This window comes from Echinops telfairi, unplaced genomic scaffold (assembly GCF_000313985.2).
Source record: "Echinops telfairi isolate 266 unplaced genomic scaffold, ASM31398v2 ScPeMD7_7458;HRSCAF=8496, whole genome shotgun sequence".
Lineage (NCBI taxonomy): Eukaryota > Metazoa > Chordata > Mammalia > Afrosoricida > Tenrecidae > Echinops > Echinops telfairi.
Window position 1 is genome coordinate 12596073 of NW_022111358.1, and position 14728 is coordinate 12610800.

The 14728-nt window shown below is 50.0% G+C and overlaps 3 protein-coding genes across 5 annotated transcripts in view; 2 read left to right on the forward strand and 1 right to left on the reverse strand.

Moving 5' to 3' along the window:
* The first annotated feature begins 6 nt into the window (after positions 1–6).
* Positions 7–2560, forward strand: LOC123522711 (unconventional myosin-XIX-like). The gene is made up of 3 exons (XM_045299440.1): positions 7–238; positions 672–977; positions 1947–2560. Exons 1-3 carry the CDS (start codon positions 113–115, stop codon positions 2076–2078), a joined length of 564 nt encoding a protein of 187 aa, XP_045155375.1. The 5' UTR covers positions 7–112; the 3' UTR covers positions 2079–2560.
* ZNHIT3 (zinc finger HIT-type containing 3) overlaps positions 2435–14728 on the reverse strand; it is a 26690-nt gene continuing 14396 nt past the window's right edge. For 2 of the 3 annotated variants that reach the window (XM_045299442.1, XM_045299443.1), the window contains 5 exons: positions 8243–8576; positions 8125–8156; positions 5244–5330; positions 4358–4438; positions 2435–2857 (listed from right to left, as the gene is read on the reverse strand). In XM_045299442.1, the coding sequence (XP_045155377.1) occupies positions 2679–2857; positions 4358–4438; positions 5244–5330; positions 8125–8156; positions 8243–8328 (465 nt within the window). In that variant the 5' untranslated portion in view covers positions 8329–8576 and the 3' untranslated portion in view covers positions 2435–2678. Of the gene's footprint in view, positions 2858–4357; positions 4439–5243; positions 5331–8124; positions 8157–8242; positions 8915–14728 lie in introns of those variants that run through there. The other variant, XM_045299441.1, reaches the window with a different exon arrangement.
* Positions 8327–14728, forward strand: part of CA4 (carbonic anhydrase 4) — a 32333-nt gene continuing 25931 nt past the window's right edge. Inside the window, exon 1 of the mRNA XM_045299287.1 lies at positions 8327–8495. Coding sequence (XP_045155222.1) covers positions 8327–8495 — 169 coding nt within the window. The remainder of the gene's footprint in view (positions 8496–14728) is intronic.

A 14728-nucleotide genomic window follows, 5' to 3' on the forward strand; every position in this document is an offset into this window, starting at 1 on the left:
GTCCAGCTCGCCCAGAACATCTCAGTGGAGACCACCATCAATCAGGGTGCCCTACAGGTTGCTGCCACCGAGTCAGCCCCCATCCCATACGACGCCAGGTCACAATAGCCTCATGAACATCTTGTTCTCTCCCATTTCCGGGCACACCTCAGCCACTCGCTCCTGGTTGACTCGGAAGCACATCCGGAAACTGCACATGGCGGCCAATGTCATCAAGCACGCGTGGCGCAGGTGGAGAGTGAGTGTGGGTCCCGATGATCCGGGTGGGCTGTGCTGGGGTGGGCACGACAGACCAATTCAGAAAGCTGGACAGCATGGGTCGAGCAATCTCTGAGGCCTGTTCCTGGGGTAGAAGAGGAGGGTGGCACCACCCGTACTGAAGGCTTGTTGTGAAGGGAGAGGCATAGCTGACTGACCCGGGATGATCCTAAACTCCCCGAATTACCCAAGTATGGCTTTCTTTCAGTATGGCTTTCTGTGAGGAGGCTGTGTGAGGGCTGAGCACGGGGCCAGGCGCACTGCCTTGTAGCCTTTGATGAGTCCCACAAAGAACCAGTCTCATTCAGTGTCCACAGCCTTTCCTTGCCCCTTGATAAGCTGATTTACAAAAGATAGCTGGGTTTCCAGTTACCATTAAGAGGTAGATAAATTAGGACTGTTTTCTTTTTAAGATCAGAATGGCCTCACTTGTTTCTGAAGAACTGGATGGTGTGGAGGGAAAACGCCCGTTTGAAGATCCCATTTCCCCAAGATCCACCCCATTGCCCCCAGCCCAGACCAAGCTCCAGGGGGCAGTGATCCGCCTCTGGCTACTGGGCCTGGTCCTAGCCAACTCGGCCACCAGTGTGCGTGGCTTTCAGAGGAAGCTGGTGGTCTGGGCCTGCCTCCAGCTGCCCTCTGGAGTGTCCAGCAGCTCCCCTATCCAGACGGCACAGCACCACCAGGCTGGGGTCACGTCCATACGAGCGCTGCCTCAGGTAGGTTCTGCGGGGTGATCTGTCCTGCTCATTCCCCACTGTCAGGCAGGAAGCAAGCTCTAAGGTCACAGGGCAAGCAGGACAGAGGCTGTGAGGTGAGCCAGCCTGCAGGCTTCTCATCATCACAGGTGGGCTTCCCAGGGCCGAGTCATGTTGGAACACCCCGAGTGCTCTAGCAGCTCCACAGTCATCTTGAAACAGCAATGCTTACGCCCTCACACAGCTGGATTTGGTACCATGCTCTCCCCAAAAGTTAATCCTCAGGTTACCTCCTTTCCCAGCTGAAGGAGTGACCACGCAAGTCCGTGTTCTAGGGCACCCTCCCCCTTTTACATTATGGACAGCCGGCACTCTCCGAAATCGCTGCCATGCTCCCATTAGAAATCAGTTGCGGGAAGACTTGCGTTCTGGAGGCAGAATCTGCAGGGTTATCCTGTTCTCCCTGGCCAAGTCGCATCTCATTTCTGGGTGGCCCCATTTCTTCGTCCATAAAATGGGGAGAAGACGCTCACCTCTGACACAGGCCGGCAAAGGGTTAAGTGAAGTGGCAGGAGCAGCAGACAGGAGGCACTGCATGTCTGAAGAGTGAGCACAGGTCACACCCTCCTGGTCCTGTATCTTAATACCGCCGTGGCGTATGAGAACAGCATTTCCCGAAATGGGCAGTATGGCCCCTGGGGGGCACTGGAATGGTCCCAGGGACTGCTGCAAAAACAGAGGCCTGACGTCCCCCTGGACCACGGACTTGTTCATTGCCAGGGGTGCTGAGGGCTGGTTGTTTCCTGAAAGGGGGGCAATAGGCCAAACCAACTCGGGAGCCTGTGATTTAGAATAAGTACACAGAACAGAATGTTGACGGACTCCATCCTGCCACTGCTGTGGTCCTCACAGCAGCACTGACCTGCCCAAAGGGCTGCTTCCAGTCCTGCACACCCAGGGCTTAGCAGCATCTCTCCTCCCTCTCCCCAGGGTTCCATCAAGTTCCACTGCAGAAAGTCTCCGCTGCGCCACGCGGACACCTGCCCCGAGCCTCTGCCCTACGATGTTGCCGCTGGCTTTAATCAGATTCTGCTGGAGAGGCCCCGCCTGGTCCAGGTGTGAGAGCCTCCTGCCCTCTGCCCACCCCTGGTGGGGTTTTCCTTGGTGCCTTTGTTTCTCCGAGGCCTTTTCCTGCCAGCTGCCTTGCCAAAGACACTTAATCAGCACACAGCTGCCAAACTATTCCCGCGGCGATGACAGCACAGGAGCGTGCTGGCTGCGGTTCAGCCAGGTTGCAGCCGCGTGAGGAGTGGGAGCTGCTGAGCCAGGGACAGAAGACCATCATGATGTCCACAGGCCCATCCTGGGGTACTGTCCGTGTCCCCAGCACAGCACCCCGATTCCCTCCCTGAGAGCACTTTTGGAATTCTGGTTTGGGGAAATTTCACATTTTGTTCCTGAAAATGGAATGAACTGTGTTTAACAAATTATCGATTTATTTAATATAATTGCAAATAATTAGAATACCATAAACCAAGGATGAACATCATCATTCATGATATGGATCATAACAACCAAAAATAAATCAAACATTTTGGAACCACCGCTTTCTCTCCATGAAGGATTCGCCTGCGATGAGTGCTTCCACTCTGTCTGGGAGGTAAGCGCCAGGGTGGGCCGGCCGCTCTCCTGGGAGAAGGGCCCGCAGCACAGTGACCCGGCTCAAGCCTCATGCGGGGCTGGTTCCACAGCCCTTAAACAGCAGTCTGCAAACTCCACAAACAAGGGCTCTTGCATATAAGCTCTCATGAGCTTTGCTTTGTCGTCTCCCTGGTCAAGGCTGACCATCAACTGTCGGAGGTGCGGGTTCAGCAGTAAGCTCCTCAGTGGCGCGGAGTTCCCTTAGAAATTAACAAGGACAACAACCTGAGCTCAACAGGGCAGGTGGGGCGCCGCCTGTTCTGCAGTAATGAGCAACTTAAGATACCCAGGTTACGTCTAAATACCACAAATACCTGTGGGCTTCAGAGAGTTGATGAAAAATTCCACTGTATTTGAATTCCGTTTTCCCACAAACTTTCTTTTCTGAACCCCACCCACCCACCCCCGTGCACAGAGAGCCCAGTATTAAATCACTGACAGGTTTATTTCCCTGGGCAGAGTAAGGGCTCTCAGTGAGGAAGGTACACAATAGCGGGGGAGTGGGGGCAGACGTACCCACCTTTAACCACACCCAGACCAGAGCCCTGATGAGGAACTGAATGAGCGCGCTGCAGGAAGGCAGGGCATCACTCATCCCTGCTCCCCCTAAATCAGCAGTTCTCAACCTCGGGGTCAAAAGACCCTTTCACAGGGGTCACCCGATTCATAATAGTAGCAAAATTATAGGTAGGAAGTAGCAATGAAAATGATTTTATGGTTGGGGGGGGAGGGGGGCTCACCATAACAGGAGGAACTGTATGAAAGGGTCACGGCCTTAGGGAAGTTGAGAACCACTGCCCTAAAACATTAAATCTGGTGGTTACCAGTCAGCACTGTGGTCTGGGCGGTGGACTTCACACAGGGGCATGTGGGGGACATAGGTGACAGCCCTACAGACTGGTCAGGGAGAGAGGAGTTTCCACACGGTGGTCACTAAATCCAAGGCACCATGGGAAGCGGAGAGAGGGCCTCGTTCTGAAAGAGCATGCTGTGGAGCGAGCCCACTGGGCCAGGCAGGGCTCAGGGCTGGGAGGAGTAACAGGTGGAGGCAATGACTGGTGGCAGCCCAGGGGGCCGCATAAGCCCATCGGGGAGGTGCCTGGAGAGGGCAGGTCCTGCTGAGGTAGTCGGTAACTTTTATTAAAAATTACATTCCACTCAAAAGATCACATGTGTCGTCTTCGTGGGTTGGAGGACTCCCCAAGACCTGCCCTTAGAAACCTAGAAACAGAGCTAGGCTCCATCATCATCTGTTTTAGGTACTTATTGGCTCAAAAAATAAAGACTCACCCGCAAATATTGCTCCTTTTTAAAAAAAACATCTATAAGAAACCAGACGGTCAACAATAACTTTAAAATGACATATAAAGGGGCAGAAAAACCAGAATGATGGAAATGGAATGAGTAGACTGGAAATACTGAGCATGCCCACTGTGAAGGTGGCTAACGAGAGTGGGCAATGAGAACCTACGCTGCCGTGTAAAACCTACACCAACAACAGTAAGTCTCAAAAGGTTGAAAAAGAAAGGAATAAGCTGGGGAAGAAATGGGAGCTGATATCAAGGGCTCAAGTGGGAAGAGAATGCTTTGAAAATGATGGCAGCAAATGTCTGACACATTGGATGAGTATATGGATTGATAAGAGATGTAAGAGCCCCCAATAAAGTACTTAATAGAAAAAGGAATAAGTACAGACTTACCCAGATTCTTTAAATTCTGCAGGGAAACTCTGTCCTCCTCCTCATCACTATTGAGAAAATCGGCTACCGATGACTCATTGTCTGAGGGAAGAAAACAAGCCAACTGCTGATGGCAGGCAGGCACCCGGCGTGGACACCCCTCCAGTAGTGTCTGCATAGATAAGCACACAGACACCCTACCGGCACCGGAGGCCACACTACCACTCCGGGGAGGAAGGAAAGAGCAGAAGGAGGGGAGCTTCCTTGGCCTCATACTCTCCTCTCGACTTGGGACCTGATTTTCCAATTCTAAGCACCATGGTTCCAGCTGTGTCAAGGACCAAAAAATGAAGTGCTCTGAACACCTGCTCAAGTACACCCTGTCTGCCTTCAGCATTGGCAAAAACTGCATGGCACTATCTGAACCCACTCGTTTCTCCAAGGGAGAAAAGGAGGCCCATCCCTCTGCTGTGACGCTTCAGGACTTCTTGGCTGCTCTCAGAGCCTGGCCTGGGCAGGAGACTGAGAAGGCATCAGAGGGAGTTTGGGGAGCTGTGGGGAATGACAGTCCACTACTGCTGTGCACTGCTGCGGGAGCTGCCAGCAAGGTGACCTGGGTCACAAGGGGCGCCTGGCCAGCCCATGGAGAGGGCCACCAGAGCTGGGCCCACCCTACACCCTCCTCGCACCCCTGCTGAGGCTTTGTCCTCTCCATTCCCCACGTGATGTTCACCTGGTCCTGTCAATGTCACTCATGACAAGGGGCGTCTCCACCCCTAGGGCTCAGGCTAAGGAAGCCTGTAGTGCTGGACTCCCAGGTTGTCCTTTCCTTTCCACCTATCCTACTTGAAACCCCCTTCTAAGTTGGTTGGTTTCGTTGTAAAAAAAAAAAAATCAACCACCTCACCTTGGTTTTCCACAGGCTTTGTGGTTTTTGTAGGAAAGGATGAATTTCTTTTTTTCCTTGTGGGGTGAGTTTCAGGGTTGCACTGTTCTGAAAGAGACACACATTTCAGGCCAAGCCGCCTCTACAGTGACAAGAAGCTGCCCAGACCTGACCCCAAAGCCAACTTGTGGGTGGTGAGGGCTAGGGGTGGGGCGGAGATAGATGTGGAGGGAGGGAGTGGTCAAGGCAAGGGGTAGTATAAAGAAAACCCCAAGTAGCCCCAGGCCGGGCAGAGGGACTAAGGAAGCTGATCTCAGGTACCCCAAGGGCCCATTCCCACCCTTCCTTCTGGATTAACCCCACAGGGCTTCCAGCAGGACTAGGGTGCATACTGACTCCCGATTTTCTCAAGACCCTAAATTTGTACCATGTGCCACTGGGAACACAGAAGCGAAAGTCACTAGACCATCCTCAGAGGGGGTCAGTATTATGGGGTCGCACTAAGTAAACAGACCACACTATCACAAACGATTGCAGCCTTCAGAATGAGTTACCACTTGGTGTCACAAAGACCAAAATCCTCACAACAGGAACAGTAGATTACATGATGGATGGAGAAAAGATCGAAGTTGTCAAGGATTTTGTCTTGCTTGGATCCTTGATCAATCCTCATGGAAGGAGTAGTCCGTCGAGATCAAAAGACGCATTAGGTAAACCTGCTGCAGCACAGTCTCTTCGGGGTATTGGAAAACAAGGATGTGACTTTGAGGACTAAGGTGCACCTGACCTAAGCCATGGTATTTTCTTTTTTTTTTTTTTGTATATGAGTGAGTTTTATATAAAGGGTAAGTGTACATCAAGAAAGCATCCCAACCCAGTGTTGTCCAAGCCCATAAGTCTGACATTAGCCCATATGTCCAACACCAATCTATAAAGTTCTCCTCAATCTCACAAAACACATGCAATGATGCCGACTGCAGGAGGAAAGCCAAATCAGTGAGCATGTAAGCATCTCAGCACTGGCAGGGGTCTCCACACGGCTGCTCCAGCACCCAGGACTGCATCGGGGTAGGTCCATGTGGCTTCTCCTCAGGGATGTCTTGCAGGAATTGAGCATCTTTGCCAGCTGAAGCTGGGAACTGGCTAACACAGCTGCACCCTGGTCTGACCATCAGAGAGCAAGAGACACGAGCAACACTGGAAATGCGAGGCTCACCGAGCCATTTATCTCTCCGCCCTTGCCATGCATTTTCTACTGCCTCATGCACGTGAAAGTTGGACAATGAGGCCGACTGAAGAAGAATCAATGCATTTGAATTATGGTGCTGGAGAACACTGAAAGTACCACAGTATGGATTGTGATAAGAGCTGTAAGAGCCCCCAGTAAAATTATTTATAAAAAGTACCACAGACTGCTAAAAAGATAAGCGAATCTGGCTTGAATGAAGGCCAGAGGGCTCCTCAGAGGCATGGATGGCTCGATTTTGTCTAAAAACTTTGGACATATTGTTAGGCGCCTAGTCCTTGGAGAAAGACATCATGCTTGGTAGGGGCCGTGAAAAGGGGAAGGCCCGCCATGAGATGGGCCAACACAGTGGCGACAAGGGGCTCCAGCACCGGATGGGGCAGGCCTGGGAAGTACTTCATTCTGTTGTGCATTGGGTCGCTATGGGTCAGAACCCACTCAATGGCGCTAACAACAAAAACAACCACAAATGATAGCTCGAGAAAGGGACGAGGTTCGTGGTGGTGGACCCCAAACCACAGCAACCCTATAGGACCTACCTGACAGGGAAGAACTGTGTGTGCTGTGGGTCTCGAAGACTGGAACTCTTTTAATTTTAAGGCAACGCTACAGGAGTAGAAAGCCTCCTCTTTTCCCCAGAGGTAAGAAGGGTGTGATCTAAATCCACAAGAGAACTCGGTGGAAGCACCTGTGCCAGGTGCAAACACCAGGAAGGCTCAGGCCTAGTACAGGGAGATGGGGACGAGGACCTGCCAGCTGACTGATAGGACTGGCCTTGGAGGTGCTAGGGGACAAGAAGCAAAGCCAGAACAAGAGACTGTTTCTCAAAAACAGCACCACTGGTGTTGGGGCGGGGGAGGGGGGGACTCCTGCTGTTCCACAGGATGTTGATCTGGCCTCCCACATCAGCAGTCCCACCAGCACCCCACCCCACCCCCGCCCCTGTGACAACACATAGTGACAACTGTCCCCTAAACCCCCAGCAGCTGAGCTGCTGTAACTCACAGCGACCCTATAGGATAGAGCAAAACTGCCCCCTCCCCTCTGGGTTTCAGAGACTCAAAATCTGTACCGTGTAAACAGCCTCATCTTTCTGCCAGGGAGTGGCTGGTGGTTTTTGAACGCCTGGCCTGTGGTTAACAGCCCAACACAGAGCCCATTCGTGTTCTTCCAGAGCGTCAAAAGGCTGCAGCGAAAGATCCCAAATCTCCAGCCCTGTTTCCAGCACAGAAGCCCTATTCCTAACTTGAGCCAGATGGTGTCTTCTGAACATGCTCAAGGAGAATCAGCAATGCACAAAAGGTGTTACTTGGTCTCTGCCAGGTAACAGTGGAGTATGTTTGAAGAAGCAAAACAGGGTGACAGGCGAAGGAAAGGCAGAGAAGTTTTATTTTGTTTCACTGTTTCCAGTTCAGAGAAGGACTCAAGGGCAGAGGTGAAGAGCTCGCTCTCAGGGAAGCCAGGAAAAGGTCCTGGACACCAGAGGAGGGAGGGAGGGAGGTTCCCGGGCAGATAGAGGGGGGACCGCAAGAAGAATGGCTCGGGGAGGGGCCCCGACAGGATCAGGCGAGGAGAGGCCGAGGACTCTACGTGCCCGAGACAACAGCGGAGCGGACCGTGGGGGTTGCCCCCCTTGAGAAGGGGCGCCGGCCTTACCTTTGTGCTTCCGAAAGCAGGTCACGGAACAGCTGTAAGAGAGAGAACAACCCGCGTCAGGCCCGCACCCAGCGCGGACCCCCGCCGCCGCGCCCGGGCTCCCGGCGCCCACACTCACTAGGGTCCGCAGCAGGCCGGGCAGCGATACTTGGGCTTTTCCAAGCAGACCACGCAGAGGACGGTTCTACAGCGGAGTGACGCCATGGCAACACACGCCGAGACTGCGTGCCACCCCGCCGCCGGCTCGCAGCACGCCGTGGGTCCTAAGTGCACGCCTTCTTCCGGTTTCCTCCGTCAGGACCAATCAGCGCTCAGCGCGCCCGTCAGACAAAAGCAATGGAATAATCCTGCTCGTCATTTCAGCCGAGTAGGTAGAAAGTCGATGCACTCGATTAGCCAGCTACAGAGTTGCTTTGGAGGGTTCCCTTTGGTGACGTCATCGCTGTGTAGCTCTGATCCCGATCCGCATATGAAATGAATGAGTGGTACTCAGCGGTCTTGAACAAAACACACGCGTGCCATCGAGCGGATCCCAACCCACGGAGCCGCCATGGGACGGGCTAGACACCCCCCTGGGTTTCCGAGACTGTAACTCACGGATTAGAAACGCGGTGGTTTCACGCGGCTGAGCTTGGGGTTAGCAGCCCAACACGCAATTTACTGTCACCAGGGCTTTGAGGCACCTTTAAACGCGTACTTTCTGAGTCCTCGAGGACATCGGGCTTTCCCTCGGGATGGAAGTCCAGGCAATGGACCACGCCCAATTCGGCCAGACCATGTGGCACACAGGAACCCCGCCCTTCTCAGCCTACACTATTTTTCACTGAGGAAAGAAAGACCAGGCACTGGTACAGAGAGGAACTGGAAACAGGAAATCCAGGGCGGATGATCCCTTCAGGATCAGTGCTGAGAGTGGCGATACCGGAGGGTGGGGTGGAAACAGGGCACCGATTACAAGGATCTACATATAATCTCCTCCCTGGGGGACGGAGAACAGAAAAGTGGGTGAAGGGAGTGGGTAAGATATGACAAAATAATAATTTATAAATTGTCAAGGGTTCATGAGGGAGGGGGGAACGGGGAGGCAGGGGGGAAAATGAGGAGCTGATACCAAGGGCTCAAGCACAGAGCAAAAGTTTTGAGAATGATGAGGGAAACAAATGTACAAATGTGCTGACACAATGGATATATGGATGGATTATGATGAGTTTTATGAGCCCCCAATAAAGTGATTTTTATAAAATTTGTATGAGCCCCCAATAAAATTATTTTTTTTAAAGTCTTAGCGTTGACACGTGATTGAGTCCCTCAAAGCCCACAGTGACCCATGTGAAGGGGAAAGTACACAGAAGCCTAATCTGTTAATAACTCTCTAACTAACAATATAGGATACATTCTAAACATAATTTTTTACTAAATGAATAAATGGATGAAACTTTAAAAAAAAAAACAGGCTTTTTCTCCAACTAATGTTTATTGAGCTCCTACTGTGTGCGCCAGGAGCATGGTTAAACACCCGGCTGCTAACCAGGCTGTTGGAAACTCCTCACAGTGCCCACACCCCTTCTTCTGGCCAGTCCAGGGGGGAAGCTGGACACCCACACTGACCTGATTAAAGTTCAAGTGTACTTCTCAAACTTTTGTATTACTCACAAAAGCTGCCTGACAACTTCTCCAGATCTTTCTAACCACCCACAGGTGCCACATGATGCCCTTATCAGGCAATCTACCCTGCTCAATCCAGCTTCTTTCAGCAGCTCTAAGACCTCACTCCTCCTCTAAGCAGAGGGTGTAACAGCACCCTCTCCCAGGCAGAAGCAGACAAGTTTAAAACGCTGGGTTCCCACATGCTTATTCTTCATCTACAAGTCCACATTGGTAAAATGGCATGACGAAGGTGTCTGGCCTCCTCTATGCAATGAAAAGGAGGTGCGAGATCATCAGCTCCAGGCTAACTCCTATGTGGCTAAGGTCAGAGAGGCCTCCACCTTCCAGCCTTCTACCAGGTCTGACACCAGCCAACCCACCTGCCCAGCCCAGTGTGCTCTCCTTCTCGAAGGCTGGGTTCAGCAGTTTGTTGGCCACACAGGACGCACAGACAATACTCATGACGACGATGACGACAACGACGAGGCTTACTAGGGAAGGAACACGTTCCAAGTAGGGATCCAGAAAGACTCGGCTTCCTGAGAAACCAGCACAGAGGCTGGCTTTGTTTTCCCCACATGGGTTTCCCTTCACTGGCTGTGGCCTGGAGTGAGTGCCAGCAGCCACTGAAAGAAAGCCAAGCACATCCCCTGCCCACCTAGGGCAAGGGTCAGGCCTGACTGGATAAGCAGCAGATCGAAACCAAAGACCACCTGGGAGAAAGGTTGTTGAAGGGTTAAGGAGTCACCTCTTATCATGGGGAAGTGTGCAGTGAGCATGCCCAGGGACCAGCTCCTCCACCAAGATGTGAGAGTTCCTGGGCTTCCACCCCACTAGCTCAATGGGCTCTCTGCTGGCAGGAGGTGAGGGTAAAGGTTGAGTCATAGGTGGCCTGGCCTCCCACTGAGGGGGACCAACTCAGCCTTAAGGGAAATCTCTGTCTTCTCACTGGCCAATAACCCTAGTGGCCACACACTACATGGAATACAACCTTTGCAAAAATACTTTGAAAAAGCCATCACACAAATGGGCCACTGAAGCCATCAAGAACCAACAAAAGCAAATCTTGTGGAAAGGGGAGCATCCAATTCCAAGATTTACCACACTAAACTGTTCAAAATACCCCATTTCCACAAAGAGTTACAAGGCATGCAAGGCATCAGGAATCTAAGTAAACTGACCATGTTAGAGGTCAGATACTGGAATATGGGATATAGTCAAACAAAATCTGGAGTGGAACTCTTGGAAATATGATCGGAGAGTCAGGAGAGTCTGGAGGAAATAAGGGTGAAGGAAATCAGACACATGAAAACAATGAATTCAGTAGACTAATGGACCACACAAACATCAGGCTCTACACCCCTGAGACCAAACTAGATGGTGCCCGACTACCATTACTAACTACTCTGTAAGGGATCACACGAGTGGGAGATAAAATGTGGAACAAGAAAGCATAAAATAGATGAAGTTTATGGGTCCACCAGAGACTGGTGGAACCCTGGAGACTTTGACCCTTCCAGACTCTTCTGGCCTGAAACTGAACTCAACCCCATTGTCTACTTTCAGCCCTACAATAGACAGTCTATATGGGGAACAATAACATTAGGGTGGTATGAATTCCTTAGAATAAGCAGCCATTTGGGATCTAAAGAGCAGCATTTCCTCAAGGAAAGAGTTTGCAGGGTTAATAAAAGAGGCATAGAAACCAGAAATGCAACAGAAAAGTGGATGAAGGGAGATGTCAGACAGTGTAAGATATGACAAAATAATAATAATTTATTATCAAGGGTTCGTGAAGGAGGGGGCTGGGGAAGGAACAAAAATGAGCTGATGCCAACGGCTCAAGTAGAAAGCAAATGTTTTGTGAATGATGATGGCAACAAATGTACAAAAGTGCTTGACACAATGGGTGGATGTATGGATTGTGGTAAGAGTTGTATAAGCCCCCAATAAAATGATTTTTAAAAGAAGCCAGAAACGCCCACAGAGGACATGGAATAAGAGGCGCTGCCTTGTGGGGAACTGCAATCAGTGAGATGGAACAGAAATGTGCATGAATTGTTGAAAGGAAAACAACTGCTCTGTAACCCTTTGCCAGATTCACAAGAAAAGGTTTAAGTGAATAAAAACAAGGTAAAGCTTTACCCAAACGACTACAGGGAATCAAGGACACACCAAATCAAAATGATGAGCTCATCCAAGAAGAGCTAGAAATGACAGAAAGAACTCACACAGCGCTTCTGGAGGTGAGTAAAGGAGACGTCCCACAGGAGGTCTGAACAGGCAGAAGAAAGACCTTTCCAACTCAGATTGCAACGAAACCCACCCCCTCCCGCCCCCCACTTCCTTCCCTCACCATCCACCATCGCCACCCCCAAGACTGCACTAGAGTCTTGATGAAACTATCCCCAACTCTCCCTGTTTCCTATAAGGTTGGCAGAAATCAAGGGTAGACTAGGAGGTTCTTCTTGTTATTATATGCATCCTTTTTTTAATTTAATCACTTTATTGGGGGCTCATACAGCTCTTATCACAATCCATCCATACATACATTGTGTCAAGTACATTTGTACATTTGTTGCCCTCATCATTCTCAAAACATTTGCTTTCTACTTGAGCCCTTGATATCAGCTCATTTTTTCCCCTCCCTCCCAGTTCCCCCCTCCTTCATGAACCCTTGATAATTTATAAATTACTATTATTTTGTCATAACTTACACTGGCCCATGTCTCCCATCGCCCATTTTTCTGTTGTTCGTCCCCCAGGGAGGGGATTATATGGAGATGCTTGTGATCAGTTCCCCCTTTCTACCTCACCTTCCCTCTACCATCCCGGTATCACCACTCACACCACTGGTCCTGAAGGGATCATCCATCCTGGATTCCTGTGTTTGCAGTTCCTATCTGTACCAGTGTACATCCTCTGGTCTAGCCAGACTTGCTAGGTAGAACTGGGATGGTGATAGTAGTGGGGAGGAAGCATTTAGGAACTAGAGGAAAGTTGTATGTTTCATCGTTGCTAAACTGCACCTTGACTGGCTCCTCTCCTCTCTGTGACTCTTCCATAAGGGGATGTCCAATTGTCTACAGCTGGGCTTTGCGTCTCCACTCCACACTCCCCCTTATTCACAATGATATGGTTTTTTGTTCTGATGATGCCTGATACCTGATCCCTTCAACACATCATCACGCAGGCTGCTGTGCTTCTTCCATGTGGGCTTTGTTGCTTCTGAGTTAGATGGCTGCTTGTTTACCTTCAAGCCTGTAAGACCCCAGACGCTATATCTTTTGATAGCCGGGCACCATCAGCTTTCTTCACCACATTTGCTTATGCACCCGCTTTGTCTTGAGTGATCATGTCAGGAAGGTGAGCATCATGAAATGCCAGTTTAATAGAACAAAGTATTCTACCTTCTCCTCGCTCAGTAGAGATATTCTTTGTATTTAATTTTCTGATATATGTGAAAATGGTACTTTATTTAATTTGCATATCTTTCATTATAAATAATGTTGATATCTCTAAATGCTATTGGTTGTTTGAATTTCTTCTCTATGAGCTGCCTAATCATAGTCTATTGTTATTTTAGCAAATAAAACTGAATTTAAAATTGGGAGCATAATTTTTAAGATGCCAGGATCATCATATTGGCGACAAATTCTGTAATTTGGTTGTAATGGCTGTTTGGGGGAGTTAGGCTAAATACCAAGAAGTAAAATATTTGTTTCGTTGCTAAAATTAAAGTTGTTTTTTAAAATGGAAAGAATAATAACAGTTTATAATTTATTACTATTAAGCATGTCCAAATTCTCTATGCATAGTAAATACCATATTTTTATAAAACCCAGTTGCACTTCTAATAAAACAAGTATTGTTACCCATAGCACGAATGGTGATATAACATGTTGTATTATAATTAGACGAATAAAACTATAAACATTTATCATGGGGGAAGAAAAGAATAACAAGGGTAAAAATAGCACGGGTCCCTACGAAGGTCCAGGGGGACAGAGAGGCGGGGCCCGCCTGGCAGAACATTTAAACAAGGACTTGATTAAATGAATCCACATGGCAGCCCAGGCCAAGCCGCGGAGCTCACTGGGGCACGCGGCAGCCAGACAACGTATCTGAGGTTCAAGTGCATCACGCAGATGACGGTGGTGTTGGTGCAGATCCCCTAGGTCCTTCGTGGGGCCCTTAGCTCGTGGCCGGAGACCGCACCTCTCCGCTCAACCCTCGCGCAGGTCTGTTGGAGCCGGTCACCACCGCAGCCAATCAGCGCTTAGCCCCGCCTGCAGGGAAAACCAATAGATTGAGCGTGCTTCGTGCTCAAGGCCTAAAAGTAGAGCGTAGAGATACTCGATTGGGGCAAAGCCTGAGCTCTGCGTGCTAAGGACTGCTGTTGCTTCCATTGAATGGCGCTGGCTTGGTGCAGGAGCTTGTCTTTGAACAGTTCCGTTATGAAAGCACACTCTAAAAAATAAAAATAATAAAAAAATTTAAAAAAAGAAAGCACATTCTATTTCTGGTCGTGCTGCTACCTCGAAAGTTTGCTTGGAGTAGGTCATTTCTTCCTTCCGGTCGATTGTCTCACCCAGCAAGTCAATAGTGTGGCACCAACTTCGCTAAACTTCCGAAAGCTTCTGGGTTATCCTGGGCCTGGAAACCCAGGGTCCCCGCTGGCATCTCGGCCTCCCGTCAGTGATTTTACCCTGACCCAGATGCTGTGCCTGCAATAGCCTGGGGTAAACTAACCACAAGGTTATGGGTTCAAATCCAGTCAACTCTGATCAAGATTTACAGCTTCAGGAGTCCTAAAGAAGCAGTTCCCAAAATACCCATTTATAAACTATCAAGGGCTCATGCGGGAGAGGGGAGCGGGGAGGGAGGGGAAAAATGAGGACCTAATGTCGGGGGTTTAAATGGAGAGAAAATGTTTTGAGAAACGATGTACAAATGC